The sequence below is a fragment of the Xenopus laevis genome, chromosome 4S (assembly GCF_017654675.1).
Source record: "Xenopus laevis strain J_2021 chromosome 4S, Xenopus_laevis_v10.1, whole genome shotgun sequence".
Taxonomy (NCBI): Eukaryota; Metazoa; Chordata; class Amphibia; order Anura; family Pipidae; genus Xenopus; species Xenopus laevis.
Window position 1 is genome coordinate 80012529 of NC_054378.1, and position 16075 is coordinate 80028603.

The following is a 16075-nucleotide window of genomic DNA, read 5'->3' on the forward strand; positions in this document are numbered from 1 at the left end:
CCTATATTGTGACATTTCTATACTCTATATACAGTTTGCAAATGGGTCCCTAAGCTCAGTAAGTGACAGCAGCACAAAGCATGTGCAGTGAATCAGCAGAAAAGAAGATGGGGAGCTACTGGGGCATATTTGGAGACACAGATATCTGGAGACACAGGGCTGTGGTTGCCTCGGGCTGGTTCAGAAGCACAAAACATAATGTACAACATTTCTGGCCTACTTCTTTAGTTAAGCTTTAGTTCTTCTTTAAAAGTACTCAAGACTTTGACTTACAATGAAATATGGTGGGGGTAGAATCTCATAGAACTGTTTTTCAGCAGTATGAACTTTTGTCATGACATTTAGCTAAGATAGAAAAAACAGGGTGCTTTATCCGGTATATCTTACCTTTGGCTATTTTGATATCCAATGCTGTGCGTATTAGGGCCATAAGAGTCGACGTGAAATGTACTGACATGTCCTCCGACACAGGCATATTCATCAGGACCAGTCTCTGTACAAAAAACACCGGGTGCCCAAAATATGGGAAGACGTATCGACAAGGGGAACCATAGCAAACCACCACATATATGCACATCATCAATGCACCATACACAGAACAGGGGAGAGGACATCACTCCCAAACTTCCCTCCACATCCCCAGCCAACTTTGGCTACTGTACTAAACAAAGGCTGCTGCCATGAATTTTCCTAACAGCTTATTAACAAACATATAAACTGATTTATAAGATTGTTTTTTGTGGTCTGTTATGTACCTATCTGTTTTGTTTACAATGAAATCATTATACTATGAGTTATCATTTGATGTATCAGCAACAGCTACTGTATATCTCAAACAGTAGACTCCACAATATGAAAACAATCACACATTTTATTTCTTTAGAATAGCCCACATGAAGTAAATTACTAGGTAAGTTTTCTATATACAACAATAAATGAATTTGTCAATTTACTATGCTTTTAGACTAATATACATTAACCTAATATCACAAGAACTGCTACTAAATTTTCTATTAGGCAGTTGTTCTGGAGAGCTGTCTGTCAAATTTTGGGTGTCTACCACTTTGTTCCTGCAGATGTTTTTCGCAAATACTAAGGGAAGACCGGTACCTTATAAGCCACTTTGTTAGGGCATCTCTTTCCAAGGCCTAGAGGTGGTGACATGAGAGTCAGCATGTCATACATCTCTGTGTAATGGATACGGCCACTGGTTATGGACAGGGGGAGCCAGAGAAAAGGGGTGGGAGTGAGATGAGAATGAGGTATAAGCATAGAGATGAGGGAAACAAGGAAAATCAGCAATCCAGGAAAGCAAATACAAACCAGGGAGAAAAACAGACGTATAAAACACACAGGAAACAGGAGAGAAAGAGGGAAACAGAAAAGAGGGAGGGGTTATTATATGCCTTCACCCCAGAGCAGAATAAGGCAGCTTTGTACCATACTTATGACTTTGTTTAAACCTGTATCTCCCAAACCCAATTTTCTGTTCTGGGGGATACCACCTCTCCCTCCCAAGGATAGTGTAAGCGTGGCATTTGTCTCAGATACCCGTCTCCACAGCCAAACTCAGAACGTAGCTCAAGAGTGAGGTGATCATAATTTATGACTGAGCTGAGGCATTTTAAGGAGCCGTGTATCCCTACTAGATATTTAATATCGTGCATACAGAGTGTTGCTGTTCTTGCTGGCTATATTGTAGGGATTCCACAGTTGCTTCCTCCTGGCTGTGAGATGTGGCTCCTAACATGCACCAGTGCAAAGCATGCTCCAAACTGCATGCATGTAGGCTCTCATGCATTCTACCCAGAAGTTTCTCCACTATCTTGCCAGATATGTCAAGTTGCAGTTTAAAGTCAACCAGCTGCCTCCCAACACAAGCCACCCTGGATCTTTGAAGTATAGAGATGTCTGGGTTTCTCACACTGTTCCCAAATGTCATCCACACACCCAAAGATACACCAGTCCACATTGACCCTTGTAAAATGAGATGTGCAGAAAGGGCTGTGACTGGATAAGAGAGCTAAGGAGAGGATGAGTGACAGACATAACCTGACCGCAGAGCATTACATCATTCCGTCACAACCTATTATGATCTAAACTTTCCTAAATCCTTTTCACGTTAAGTCTCTTTCCTATTATACACTGCTCACACGCAGCAACCCCACCAGCATTGGGTAAAAGTATGGTTGAGGCCCAGGGACTAGTTTGGGTGCAGCTGCTGATTAGTTGGAAAGTTAGGGAGCGACTGTTAATCTTTAAACCTGGAGGCAGCAGCCTGAGGTCCCTTGCATGGTGCAGTAGTGGAGCAGTGGAGGGGGAAGGAAAGTTAGGTGAAGGGTAAGGTGGGAAGGTAGGGATAAGCTATGCCCTTGCTGAGTGGAAAGGGCTTAAAGACCAGGCACCAAACCTTGCATGCCACCCTGTATGGGCAGTTCTCTCCTAGGCCGAGCGGAGGCGAGATGACTCGGACTAATTTGTACATATCCTTATAGGGGATCCTGCCACTGGAAAAGAAGCATAGGTGTGTTAATCAGAGCATAGCTCAAAAACGGAGAGCTGGAGATGACTCCATGGACAGAGGAGACCCCCCACAACTTCAGTCACTGCACCATGAGAGCTCCTGTGGCAGCAATTAACCCCCTAGTACCTTAAAATGATTGTTACCCTAGCACATTAAATGTGGAGAGGGTCAGAATAAATACAATATAGCCTATTAACCATTAAAGAGGGAGTAGGAGAACCCTATAATGTCAAATATATGTAGGCAATATGCCCCATTTTGGTTAAAAGTGGAAGCATCTTTGAAGATAGGAAAATTGATATGCTTTGCCTGCTTGCCAACCAAAGTTTTAAAGATTTTGAAAAGGTATGAGTCCAAACGAGGAGAAAAAGTTGAGAGATTACCATGCTGCTCGATCATATTCAGCCCAGATCCGTACAAACTCATCTAAGTGATGAGGTCCCAAAATGGAGGAGTCTCGTGTCAAGTACTCAAAGTTGTCCATAATGACAGCCACAAACAGATTTAGCATCTGGGGAAAGAACGCACGTAATAATCACTTTTAGTCAGATTGATACATTGGGTATCATTACCTGGAAGTGAGAGAGCAAGGTGTTAAGAGTACATGAAGAAACACTACAGCAGCGGTCTTAACACCACCTATACTAATCTACTGCTACAACAATATGGGCTCATTGTGAATTTTATTCTCTTCAGGTACAGCATACAGTCATAGCATTAATCATTTTTTACAACTACTGTCACAAAATGCATTGTTTTTATACAGTCCACTATATTTCATTTGTTTTCTATTTTCTTTCTAATTCTTTCTAATTTTTCAAAATGTTTATAAGCTTTGTTAGCATTTTCTGCTATTGCTGAATGATTGGACCCATTCCTTATCTAATGACAATTTCACCCTCTGTAGACAAGCTTGGGCTTTGATCATCACAAAGTCCTTCCTTCTCAATCTTGTTAGGCACAACAATTTGAGGCTGACAAATCAGACCAAGCGCAATTAAAATATTGGACTACAAAATTTGTCTCCAAAATATTAGAATAAAATTTAGATTCCAATTTGAGATCTCAAGATTGACTGTTTTAAGGAATATCTCATAAGAGAGACTTTGGCTTAAGTCCATAGGTCAGAGGGTTTAAAGGTAACTCTTTACAAAATGATTTCAATACACTCCAAAGTGAATTGAGTTTGGAAGTGCAGTTGGAAAATTTAGCTCAAAGTTGAACTTTTAACAGTCCTGTTAAAAATTGAATATTTGTTAAGGGACTTTCCAGTTGAAACTTACAAGGAAGGAGCAGAAGAAAATGAATGAAACAAAATAAACATATGCAAGGTCAGTTCCACAGCGCTCATTTTCATTGTGTCCAGAGGTTGCACTGGTGTCTGGCTCACATCTCTTATCACCAAGACATGAAAGCATGATCTCCTGCCAAGCCTCTCCTGTGGCACTCCTAATTAAAAGAAAAAGAAAAAAGTTGCCAGACCAGGACTCCAAACATACTTGGAAGCACAAAAACATAGATGTAGAAGCAGGGTACCAGGGAATCCCCTGACAGCACCACTGTAACTAAACTGTCATTAAATGTCTTATTTCTACTATACAGTCATTTAAAATACAGCCATATATCATGTTTTAAATGTTGTGGTTGTTTAAGTAGGCCCTAGGTGTGAGTATTTTTGTGGGGCAAAGGGGGTCCAGTAGACTAAATCTATCTGTAAATAAGGTGCAAGCTATTCAGAACATACAATAAAAAACCCATTTAACATTTTTAAGAAACCAGAAGTCATGGATAGGCACAGTTTAGGCAAACCAACTGGAGTCCTCTATGCATACAGGTATTTTAAGATATTTGGGGCTAATTGAATTAGAACTGGTGCGGCTGAAAATATGACTGAAAAAGCCAGAAATGCAATAATGTGAATTTTTGATGATGACTATAAAAAACACTTTACCTATAAAAAAAAACAAGCAACTCCAACTGTGCGTGTGGTATACATTTAAACAGACAGCTTTTAGGATGAAGACACACTGAAATTCAGTACTAGCAGCAGCTACTTGTCACTGCTACAAGATGCCAGAAAATACCCTAGACAGCACTGAGAATTGCCTCTACTAAAACACATGTAGAGACAATTATCAGTAAATTATCAGCTTTGTTTTTTTGTAGCTGTAAAAAGTACCGTATATACTCGAGTATAAGCCGAGTTTTTCAGCCCCCAAAATATGCTGAAAAACTCGACTTCGGCTTATATTCGGGTCAAGTGCAAAAACGGTCGCCGGCGTCTAATAATAGTTGCCGGCGCCTAAGAATAGTTTCTGGCGTCCAAGAATAGTCGCCGGCATCCAAGAATATTCGCTGGCGTCCAAGAATGGTTGCCGGCATCCAAAAACGAGAAGCCGGCACCTCCAATGGGAGCAGAAACCCTAAATTTTTTGATTGAAACTTACCAGAAGCTGCTGAATTTCTCATCCTAGGCTTATACTCAAGTCAATAAGCTTTCTCAGTTTTTGGAGGTAAAATTAGGTACCTCGACTTATACTCGGGACGGCTTATACTCGAGTATATACGGTAACTGCTACAAGTAGCTCCGTGTATCTTCACCCTTAGGGGCCTATTTATTAAAACTCAAAATTGTTGAGTTTTAAAGGGGAAAAACTCAAATTTTTAGAGGAAAAAAAACTAAAATTTTTGGAGATTTATTATACTCCGAAGCTGCTAACAATTCAAATCCAAAAAAACTCCAGCTAAAACTGTCAAACTCATGTAAAAGTCAATGGCAGATGATCCCTTTAACCTTTGGAACATGTTTTTTGTCTAAAGTTTCAGACTGTCGTTGGTAATAGGAAAAAGTCAGGTTTTAAGGTGTGAAATTGAAAAAAATGCACGATTCGAATTTAGGCCCAATTTTATTCCTACTTTTTCTTGCACCAATTTTTTTGAGAAAATTTATTGGTAAATTCAGGCGATTCAGGTTTGGGAGTTTGGCCTAATTTTTTTTTTTAATAATAGTGAAAAAAAGCCTAGTTTTAGTGAATAAATAAATAAAATAAGTAGCTATCTCATGTAATGACTCAGTAAAGATAATTAAAAAAGGACACAACTCACCTGAAGAGTAACATAAGAGAACTAAAGAAATTTCTGAAATTGTTGTGCCTATTAATATGGCTGTCCTCTTCCAGGTGGATATTGCCAAACACCTACGTGCAAGAAAACAATGATCAAACTATTGGGAGTATCTACATTTTTCCATGTGTGTAAGAAAAACGCTTTCAACTGCTCATCTTACCTGCATCCCAATAATGGCATAGATGAAGAACAACATTGCAATGAGGAGACACACATAAGGAAGTGCCTGTTAATAAAGAAAATTGTCATTATCATATTAAAAAGAAATAAAATATCATTAAATGGATATATTGCTATATTACAGTGGCATAGTAACTGTGGCTTAAAATTGTTTAAATGCAACACCCTCACCCTTAACAGCCCTATTTTTAGTAATTTAAGGGAATACAATAAATATTACATTAGGCATGGGTTAGTTTAGCTTCAAAGGTTATATACATTTCTTATTGGTCCCCACCACCAAGAACTTTTTTTCAAGAAACAATCATCAGATGTAGCTTTAGACCCCTTCATCTAGAGACCTATTCTAAAAGCTCTCAACTTTATAGTAGTAGGTTAAACTACACCCTAAATTTAAGGCTGGTTGTCAAACATACAGTAGGTGGTAATTTGAAGTTTCAATGAATCCTACCTGCTCTTGGGTTTGTTTTTCTGTAATGGTGACATATATGTAGTATAATTATGAACCAATACAAAGGTTAAATATTTGCTAGGCACTCATGTGCAACTTTGAGCTGCACTACATAGAAATAGTTCCACCAGATGCTAAATGACTCTGATTTAAATGTGAGTTTCAAATGTTATTATGTTTATTTGATATTTTATCACTTTAGGAAATAACAAATCAGCCAAGACCCAAATCATGCATTTAAAACTAGGAATCGTGCAGTCTAATTAATTCGAATATCACTGCAAGCTGCATGGACAGAGGCTAAACTGTAAAATGTCTTTTTTTATGCTCTGTTTGTGGGAATCAGACAAACAGTGTCTGAAGCACATGGTATTGCAAAAATATAGCTAAGCTAAGATACTCTTCTTCACATAGATAAGATGTATGATGTGTTTTCATTACCTTAAATGACTGAACAAAAGTCCACAACAGGATCCGGATGGTGTACCCTTGCCGCAGAAGTTTAATAAGTCGTGCTGCTCGGAACAGCTTCAGAAAGCTCATATTAAAGCTGCTCGTGTTCACCAACTACAGGATCGGAAAAAAAGTACTTAAAAACACACACAAACCATCAAAATTCCCAGTTAAGTAAACACAAAGATGAAAGTTTTTTGCAATTTACTTTATTTTGACTTTCTATTCTATCTGCACACAGTGCCTAATACATATTGGCAGAATTACGAACATGTCATCAGAATGACATCAGAATTATCACCCAGTCATATATTGTTTCTTTAATTTGTGGCCTGCTTTTAAGAAAATTTTAGGGACACACATTGCTATCGATAACAGAAGCAGATCTGATTCATGCTTGCTTTTTTATTATTATTTGTGGTTTTTGAGTTATTAAGCTTTTTTTCAGCAGCTCTCCGATTTGCAATTTCCGCAGTCTGGTTGCTTGAGTTCAAATTACCCTAGCAACCATGCACTGATTTGAATAAGAGTCTGGGATATGGATAGGAGAGGACCTGAATAGAAATATGAGCAATAAAAAGTAGCAATAACAATACATTTGTAGCCTTACAGAGCATTTGTTTTTTAGTGACCCCCATTTAAAAGCTGGAAGTCAGAAGAAGAAATAAATATTTTAAAAACTTTAAAATAGAAAAAATGAAGGGCAACTGAAAAGTTGGTTATAATTAGCTATTCTATAACATACTAAAAGTTAACTTAAAGGTGAACCACCTCTTTTACAAGTGAGTAAATGTAGTGGGTGAAACAAAGCATTAGCGCAATAGTCTTATCACCTATTCAATACTATGTAATACATCACACTTAAGGGGCAGTTCACCTAACTTTTAGTGTGATAAAGACAGCAGTATTCCTGACTATTTGCAAGCAGTCTGATTTTTTTATGTTTTTTTAAATATTTACAATTTTTTCTGCAGTTCTCGGGCTTGGAATTTTAACTGCTATTTGGTTGTTAGTGCTTAATTACACGGCGAACCGGGCAGCAGTTTTGCGAGTCAAGAAAGTCTAGTCAAGTGAAATGAAAGATTAGCTTTTAAAAATGAGAACATTTAAATTGAGCTCCCATAGTCAATTTTGATTGTTGGGGTCATCACAAATATTTAGCTATGTGCTGGAAACATTTAGAATAAGAACACATAAGTTGCTCTGATTAGGTATATCTATAACATATTAAAAGTTAATATAAAAGTGATAATTCTCTTTAAATATAGACGGTACAGTTTGCCTATGAAGTCTGTACATTTAAGACAATTACTGGACAGAAGAAGGGTATTAGCTGAGTCTGAAAAGATACTAATAATGCCAAGCACCTGGAACATAACATCAGCCAGACATCTCACCTTACTGTCTGTTAAAATGATTTCCGTGATGCTACCAATTACAGTAATGAAGTCAAAAATGTTCCAAGTATCCCGAAAGTAATTCTGTGAGAAAAAGAGCAGAGGCTTTAAGCTCATAACAGAATAATGCCAAATTATATTTAACTGTCCTTGAGCTGCTTTATTTATTTAACTCAAGAGCAGAGAATACACAGACGCCTCACCATCCCCCATCACTACAAACATATATTGTTAATTAGTATCAAATACTCACCAAAAATCCAAATGCAATGATTTTGAGAATGCACTCCAGAGAAAAGAGCATTGTGAATGCAATATTCAGATACTTTAATGCAAGTTCATATGTGTATGGCGCAGAATAATACTGAAAATGATAGAAAAGAAGTGTTCCAGATATAGAGAAACAATGTAATTTTATAAACTATGGCTATACAGATACACAATTTATTACATAGTATGCAGATAGTTTCACATCTCATGCTAAAGATCAGTGTGTTCATTTAATTATATCAGTTAATTATTGATCAAGTTTGTCAAACTGGAAACTTGAAAAATATAGGTGTAATGGATATACATCAGTTTGGGATTTATTTTATGTGCAAGTTTCAGAATTTTATTTTTTTAATGTTATCCAACAATAATTTTAATCCATCACTTTTCATAAGAGGAAATAAATACTTCATTCAATGGACAATAAACTTTTCTTGTATAAAAATTTCCCATGGCAGCAGGCCCGGACTGGCCATTGATCTATTTGGGCAAATGCCTGGAAGGCCGCTCCTTTTATTGGCCAGGAAATTGGAACTGCCAAATGGGAGCCAAAGCCAAATGGGGGCCAAAGCTGAATGAGAGCCGAAGCAAAAGCTGATGAAAAGAACCAAAGAACGAAGAAGCTGCTGTCGCCTAGTAGGATGAAGATCGTCTCTCAAATTTGAAAAGTAATGGTAGCACATTATATCTGAATGGCAGTCCTGTTTCCATGCACTCTAGTGCACTTCTTTTTTTATCCAATAAAGGATACAAAAGAGATTCACTATACTGACACCACTTTAGATGGGTCATACAACAAAATGATAGTGCTCAGTGTGAGAATACTGTCTTAACTATCTAAAACATATTTAAGCAAAGGCAAATTCAGAAAAGTAAATTTTTGGTGATTTTCTTTTTATACAATTACATTTTAAGGAATATTCTTATCTTACCTTCATCATAAGTACCACTGTGTTTAGTGCAATCATAGCCATGATGGTATATTCAAATGATGGAGAGACCACAAAATGCCAGACCCGGTACTGGAATGTGTGTCTGTTCTGTGGCATGTATCGTGTGAGTGGCTTTGCACTGATTGCAAAGTCTATGCAGGCTCTCTAGGCAAAGTAAAGTGGAGAAAAATTCTATATGTGATATGCCAAGAATAAATTATAATGATATTTGTGCAAACAAAATAAAAAAATTAGGTTAAAAAATAAATAATACTTTTGAACCCACGTGTAATAAACAATTGTTTCATTTGAAAAACTTAGAAATGTAAAGTATACCCCTGCAGGTCATTTTGATTGCTGCCCATGAATATAGTACATAAATGTGCTACAGTGAATTGAACATACCCCTCATTTTAGAAATTACCAAATCTGCGACACATATACTGTATGTACATTTGTTCATAGACGCGGTGCTATATATTTTATGTAGAGACCCCAGCTGTTATTCCATATGCACTAGTTGAGTGAATGGTGCTCCTGAAGGTCATACCTCAATAGAAAGAGTAATTGGCTGTACATAGCTGTGTATACTTTTCAGCCTTTCAGCTTTAAGGCTCTAACTGCATCAGTAGAGAAATTACACAACCTTTAAGGCATAAGAGATTCTGTCACACACTACAAGTATTCCCAATGCTTTGTTTATTCCACTTCCACAGCCTTAGTGGCCTTGTGCTACCTAAGCTTCGTTTCAGAACTGAGCATACTTCACTGAGTTGTTTTGTTAGAAAAGATTATTTCCCATCCTAGTAAAGAAACAACAATCACCTCATTCTTCTCTAGGGAACACTCCTCCATCATCTTGTCTCCTTGCTCCTGGAATGTGATGATAATCAGAGCCACAAATATATTTACAAAGAAGAAGGGGAAGACCACAAAGTAGACAACATAGAAAATGGACATCTCCATGCGGTTGCTTCGGCTTGGACCCCTATCTTCTTCTGTTATATCAACGGAGTGCTGCAGAACCCTTGATACAGAAAAAATATTCCAGAATTACATTGGGATTACCCAATGTTATTTTACTCTCCAATACTATCAACATACTTACTGAGGCCAACCTTCTCCTGTGGATACCGTAAAGAGAGTAAGAAGAGCCCATATAATATTGTCATAATGGAAATCATGTCTTTTCCATTCCCTGCGCTTCACCTCCATCTTGTTCTTTTCATGATCTATGTAACTGCCTCTAAAGAGTGCAAGAAAAATAACAGAGGTTACTATTTGTACACCTATAATTCAACAAGGAAGTAGGAGACAATTCAAAAATAAAGTATTATGCTGTATGTATGCATATATAGGTGCCTATTTTTTGTAGTATTTTACTCCCTATAGAGAGAGCAAACAAAAACACCCAAGATCATCAGCTTTAAAATACTATCAAAAACTTACATGCACTCTTTCTCTGTCTCCTTTGAGCTGTCTGTACAGTAGAAGAACTTGCCCTTAAACAGCTGCACAGCGATAACAGCAAATATGAACATAAAGATTTTGTATACGATGAGAATATTAAAGACGTTCTTTAAAGAGGTAACAACACAATCAAAGACTGCCTGGGGAGAGAAAAAGAGGTTTCATTTTCAGAAGAAACATTCAATGTCCTCTCTAGTAGACACACTGTTACAAATTGTGGTTCATGCACTGTTTCAATGAACAAGATTTTTAGGCAATTTCTGACACCCACGGGATTACCCACGACTTTGGTGTGTCTAATATGTCTTAGTGGCATATTTATGAATTGCCTAAAGTTAAAATTTGGAGTATATTTAAAATGAAAATTCAACTATTTACTAAAAGAGTAAACGAGTGTCATCATTTTTGGCATATTAACTTTGTTGAACATTTGCATCTACCGTATATACTCGAGTATAAGCCGACCCGAGTATAAGCCGAGGTACCTAATTTTACCTACGAAAACTGGGAAAACTTATTGACTCTAGTATAAGCCTAGACACAACTACAGCCCTGTCTCCCAGCAGCGCACATTCTGCCAAAGCGACCCCCCCCAGCGATCAACCGGACTTCTTTGCAAAGTTGATGGTGACAGAGAATTGCCAAACGGATTACTGTGTGCATTGTCCCACTGTCCCACTATCATGTGCAGAGGGTGCTGTTTGATATTACCATCACTGTTAATCTTTCATATAACCAATAGAGGGCGCTGTGTGATATTGCAGTCACTGTTAATCTTTTGTATAACCAACAGAGGGCGCTGTGTGATATTGCAGTCACTGTTAGTCTTTCATATAACCAACAGAGGGTGCTGTGTGATATTGCAGTCACTGTTAATCTTTCATATAACCAACAGAGGGCACTGTGTGATATTGCAGTCACTGTTATTCTTCCATATAACCAACAGATGGCGCTGTGTGATATTGCAGTCATTGTTATTCTTTCATATAACCAACAGAGGGTGCTGTGTGATATTGCAGTCACTGTTATTCTTTCATATAACCAACAGAGGGCGCACTGTTATTCTTTCATACAACCAACAGAGGGTGCTGTGTGATATTGCAGTCACTGTTAATCTTTCATATAACCAGCAGAGGGCGCACTGTTATTCTTTCATACAACCAACAGATGGCGCTGTGTGATATTGCAGTCACTGTTAATCTTTCATATAACCAACAGAGGGCGCACTGTTATTCTTTCATACAACCAACAGATGGCGCTGTGTGATATTGCAGTCACTTTTAATCTTTCATATAACCAACAGAGGGCGCACTGTTATTCTTTCATATAACCAACAGATGGCGCTGTGTGATATTGCAGTCACTGTTATTCTTTCATATAACCAACAGAGGGCGCACTGTTATTCTTTCATATAACCAACAGAGAGCATTGTGGGATATTGCAGTCTCTCCCCAAGTGTACTGTTGGTATAGGAATGATTAAAAGTGACTGCAATCTCAGCTACTCGGGTCGGGTACCGCTGACCCGAGTATAAGCCGAGGTAGACTTTTTCAGCACATTTTGGATGCTGAAAAACTCGGCTTATACTCGGGTATATACGGTATTCACCAGGTAACTTTTCTCCAGTGGAAAACTGTGAATATTCGCCAATTTACAAAACAATTTTGGCCAAACAAACTTGCTCCAGGTTCAGGCTAGCATAGTATCATTATAAAGATAGAGCAGCCACGTTTGCATCTCACTTTCTACTTCATCGACATACTAATATCCCACATGCATCATTTATTTCTAGCAATACAGATATTTTTCCCTGGTACAAATGTCGAGAGCACACCGAGAATTTTCACCAGGAGAAAATTCAGCACATGAGTCTCACAACAGTAGGTGAAAATGAAAAAAGACCCCATAGATATTGAGGCAAACATTGGTCGAGTTAGAGAAGTATAATTTCACTCTATTCACCATCCAATATATTAAATATGCCCTTAGTTCCAAGCATGGGTTCCATTTTTCAGACTCCTATTTAAACAAGTCTTATTTTTAATGATTTCCTTTCCTTAGGTAATAAAAAAATACACAGTACTTGGTACTTTGTTATTTAAGTAGGTGATACCTTTTATTGGCTAACCAAGAGTATAAAATACACACTTTCAAAACTTAGGCCCTTGGTATATATGGAAACTGAAAAATCAACACATTTATAAATACTAGCACAGAGTAAAAAAATTATCAATTTCACATGTACAGTATATGTAAAATCATTTCTGTACAAATATCGATCAGCCTCATTCAGCCAGAGTCAAATGTGAAAAAGTCTTTTAAAGTATGTCCACAGGGTGTAGCTCCCACATCCCGCTAGTAGCATCAGGGTTTTATTATCCATATTCATGTCTGGCCATAAAATTTGCTTACCTGACAGACAGGGTAATGCAATCAAATAGGCTGAAATGCACAAACTTCAGCACTATTTTTCTTTAAAAGTCATGCATAAACTTATATTAAATACATAAGCTGCCTAAACGTTTGAATTTTGTAAAGTTATGTTAATGATTAACTTGCCCTTCTTTACTACAAACCCATGCTGCTTTTATATACATATCTGCTGGGGTTTTATCTCACTGTTGGCTTTAGGCACAAACAAACTATGCAGTAGCCTACGGTGTCCATTTAACTAGAGGAGCCAAGATGCTTTTTAAATGTTGTATTTGTTTGAAATATAAAAACTATCATTTACATAGGGTAGCTTGTATCATTTTATTTGCCTACAATGAACCTGGTCCTATATCCTTTTTTATGCCTAGTTACCACTGTGAGACTGTTGACACCATTGGAGGAATTGAATTTATGCTAAACTGTTTCATGTACCTTGCTTGCTCCAGACCATTAGAAAAGTACCCATCTGTAGTACCCATTATCCCAGGGCCACTCTCCATCTAATGAATAGGATTATGGGTAAAACGTGTTGTTCCTTATAATCTAATTTAATTTGTTACAAGCCTTTGGAACTGGCTCACTGTTATTATAAGTAACACTGTTTTTAGATTTGCTCCACGTTCTCTAATAAGCACTGTTACACACATTTATCCAAACTGAAGAATCACTTATAGGCCAAATTTTATTCATTTTACAACAGTGTTTTGACTATTTAGTTACCAATTTACCAATCTTACAAAAATCATTCCATAAGATTTAAATACATATTTCCATATTTTGCCCTTTTTGGGGAGTTCAACCTGTTTTGGGAGTTCTTGTGCTAAATGATTTCTCCATGCAGCTAATATTGTCACATACTGCAATAAAGGTAAATAATAAGTCATTAAATCTCTCAGTAACAAAGACAGTTCCCTTGTGTGCAAAGCTGATATGATTTAAAGTGATACTAGGGGGCACATTTACAAAGGGTCGAATATCGAGGGTTAATTAACCTTCGATATTCGACCGTCGAAGCAAAATCCTACGACTTCGAATATTGAAGGATTTACTGCATTTCAAATCGAATGATTCGAAGGATTTTAATCCATCGATCAAACGATTTTCCTTTTTTTAATGTGCCCATATGTACTGTACAACTATTGTGTACTTCCACAGACCCAGTATAGGGGTCAGATATTACACATTATGACTTGAGATCTTAGGCTTCATTTTATCCCTCTGTCATTATAAACCTCATGTCTCTCTACAGGAGAGTGGGAAACCTATAATAGTAATTTATCCTGTAAGCAGCTAGATCTGGTGATCTCAAGCTGCACAGCGCTGATAAGCAATAGTGTTAATGTATTTTTTTAATACATGCTTTATATTACCTTCAGTTTTGGCAGGCGTTTGATGGTTTTTAGTGGACGCAGCACCCGTAACACACGTAGAGACTTAATGGTTTTGATGTCCCGGCCTTTGTTAGTCCTATGATATATACAACAAAAAGGTTAGAATCTGCTAAAGAAAGAAATATTAGTTCATGGATCATATGGTTTAAACAGGATGACTGCCAGACACATCTACATTAGACACAGTGCCAAGATACATTTTGAAACCCTGCTGTGATATAAAGGAAAATGAATGGCATAAAAATGCACAGTTATGCTCAATGAGATGAATGAAACAGTACTTGGAAATGCGCTGGATTTGTTTGGTGTTACCCTTGTGGCACATCTTTACATAAAGTGGACAGAAACGTATTTATCAGAAGGATAGATGTGTTATTATTTTTATACACAATGTGCTATTGTGAATAAGAAGAGCTCACAATGGCTTGAGTTATCTGTTCTACAGCAAGATACATTTACAAGCATATTTACCCCAAAATATTCCTGTTCGAAATCCAATAAATGAGCATCAAATTAGCAGTTTTAGGATAGAAAGTGAGAAAAGGAACAGGTAAGAATAGCACAACCAAACAACAGAGGAAGGACTGATACAAACACTAGCTGGGCCACTCTAGAAAGGATTAACTTACGCTAAGGCAAATGCAATTAAGGCTCCCACAACCACAACAAAATCCAAGATGTTCCAGAGGTCACGAAAATAGGAGCCGTCATGTAAAATCAAACCTTGGTCAATCATCTGTGAGAAAGACATGTGTCTGAGTACCTGGTGCCTACATGCAGATCTGGGACTGTAAAGAATTTACGCCTTACTAAAGAAGGGCTCAATGGGTAGATGTTAGATCTCTCGTACGTTCATTCTACAGATACCATTCAAAAGGTAAACTGCTTATAGTCACCAAACGGTTGTGGGTCTTGAGGGTCTATAACAGGGTTTATTCACACAGCAATATCATCAATATCATCATACAGGATCACTGTATTGTTTTTAATTCTTCTACCTCCCCTCTCTCCGTTTATAATCAGTAAAGTTTATTTGAACAGAGAAATTAAGCTCTGTGTATACAAATTGCTCTCTTCCCTGTTTCTCATCAGATACAGTAAGGGTGAGGTCACACTGGGAGATTCGGGGAGCCCAATGACTAATCACCTCTTCTTTGGGACGACTAATCTCCCCGAACTGCTTCCCCCTGTCTTCCACCTGCTAGAATGTTGCCAAATTTCTGGGTTAAAACCTGGAAATATGTCTCTTAAAGGTCGCATGGCTAGTGCAGTGAGTGCAATATTGCTCCCTGCACTTGTGGAGCCAAATTCCTGTGTTAAAACCCAGAAATATGGCTCTTAAAGGTAACGCGCGCTTTCTGCCACCTGAGGCAAGGTTCTCACTTGCCCTTATTTGTAAGCTTTTGATATCAGTTATATGATGGGGTGCTTGCCCGTTGCTGTAAGTG

The 16075-nt window shown here is 37.6% G+C and overlaps 1 protein-coding gene across 2 annotated transcripts in view; it reads right to left on the minus strand.

Annotated features, from left to right (window-relative positions):
- LOC108715639 (voltage-dependent R-type calcium channel subunit alpha-1E) overlaps positions 1 to 16075 on the minus strand; it is a 278548-nt gene that overhangs the window by 19031 nt on the left and 243442 nt on the right. For both annotated transcript variants that reach the window (XM_041561513.1, XM_041561512.1), the window contains exons 25-40: positions 15257 to 15363; positions 15099 to 15110; positions 14607 to 14703; positions 10783 to 10943; positions 10442 to 10579; positions 10159 to 10360; positions 9334 to 9498; positions 8385 to 8495; positions 8132 to 8215; positions 6723 to 6848; positions 5811 to 5876; positions 5630 to 5721; positions 3808 to 3973; positions 2908 to 3035; positions 1111 to 1207; positions 388 to 493 (exon numbers count right to left, since the gene is read on the minus strand). In XM_041561513.1, coding sequence (XP_041417447.1) covers positions 388 to 493; positions 1111 to 1207; positions 2908 to 3035; positions 3808 to 3973; positions 5630 to 5721; positions 5811 to 5876; positions 6723 to 6848; positions 8132 to 8215; positions 8385 to 8495; positions 9334 to 9498; positions 10159 to 10360; positions 10442 to 10579; positions 10783 to 10943; positions 14607 to 14703; positions 15099 to 15110; positions 15257 to 15363 — 1858 coding nt within the window. The remainder of the gene's footprint in view (positions 1 to 387; positions 494 to 1110; positions 1208 to 2907; positions 3036 to 3807; positions 3974 to 5629; positions 5722 to 5810; positions 5877 to 6722; positions 6849 to 8131; positions 8216 to 8384; positions 8496 to 9333; positions 9499 to 10158; positions 10361 to 10441; positions 10580 to 10782; positions 10944 to 14606; positions 14704 to 15098; positions 15111 to 15256; positions 15364 to 16075) is intronic.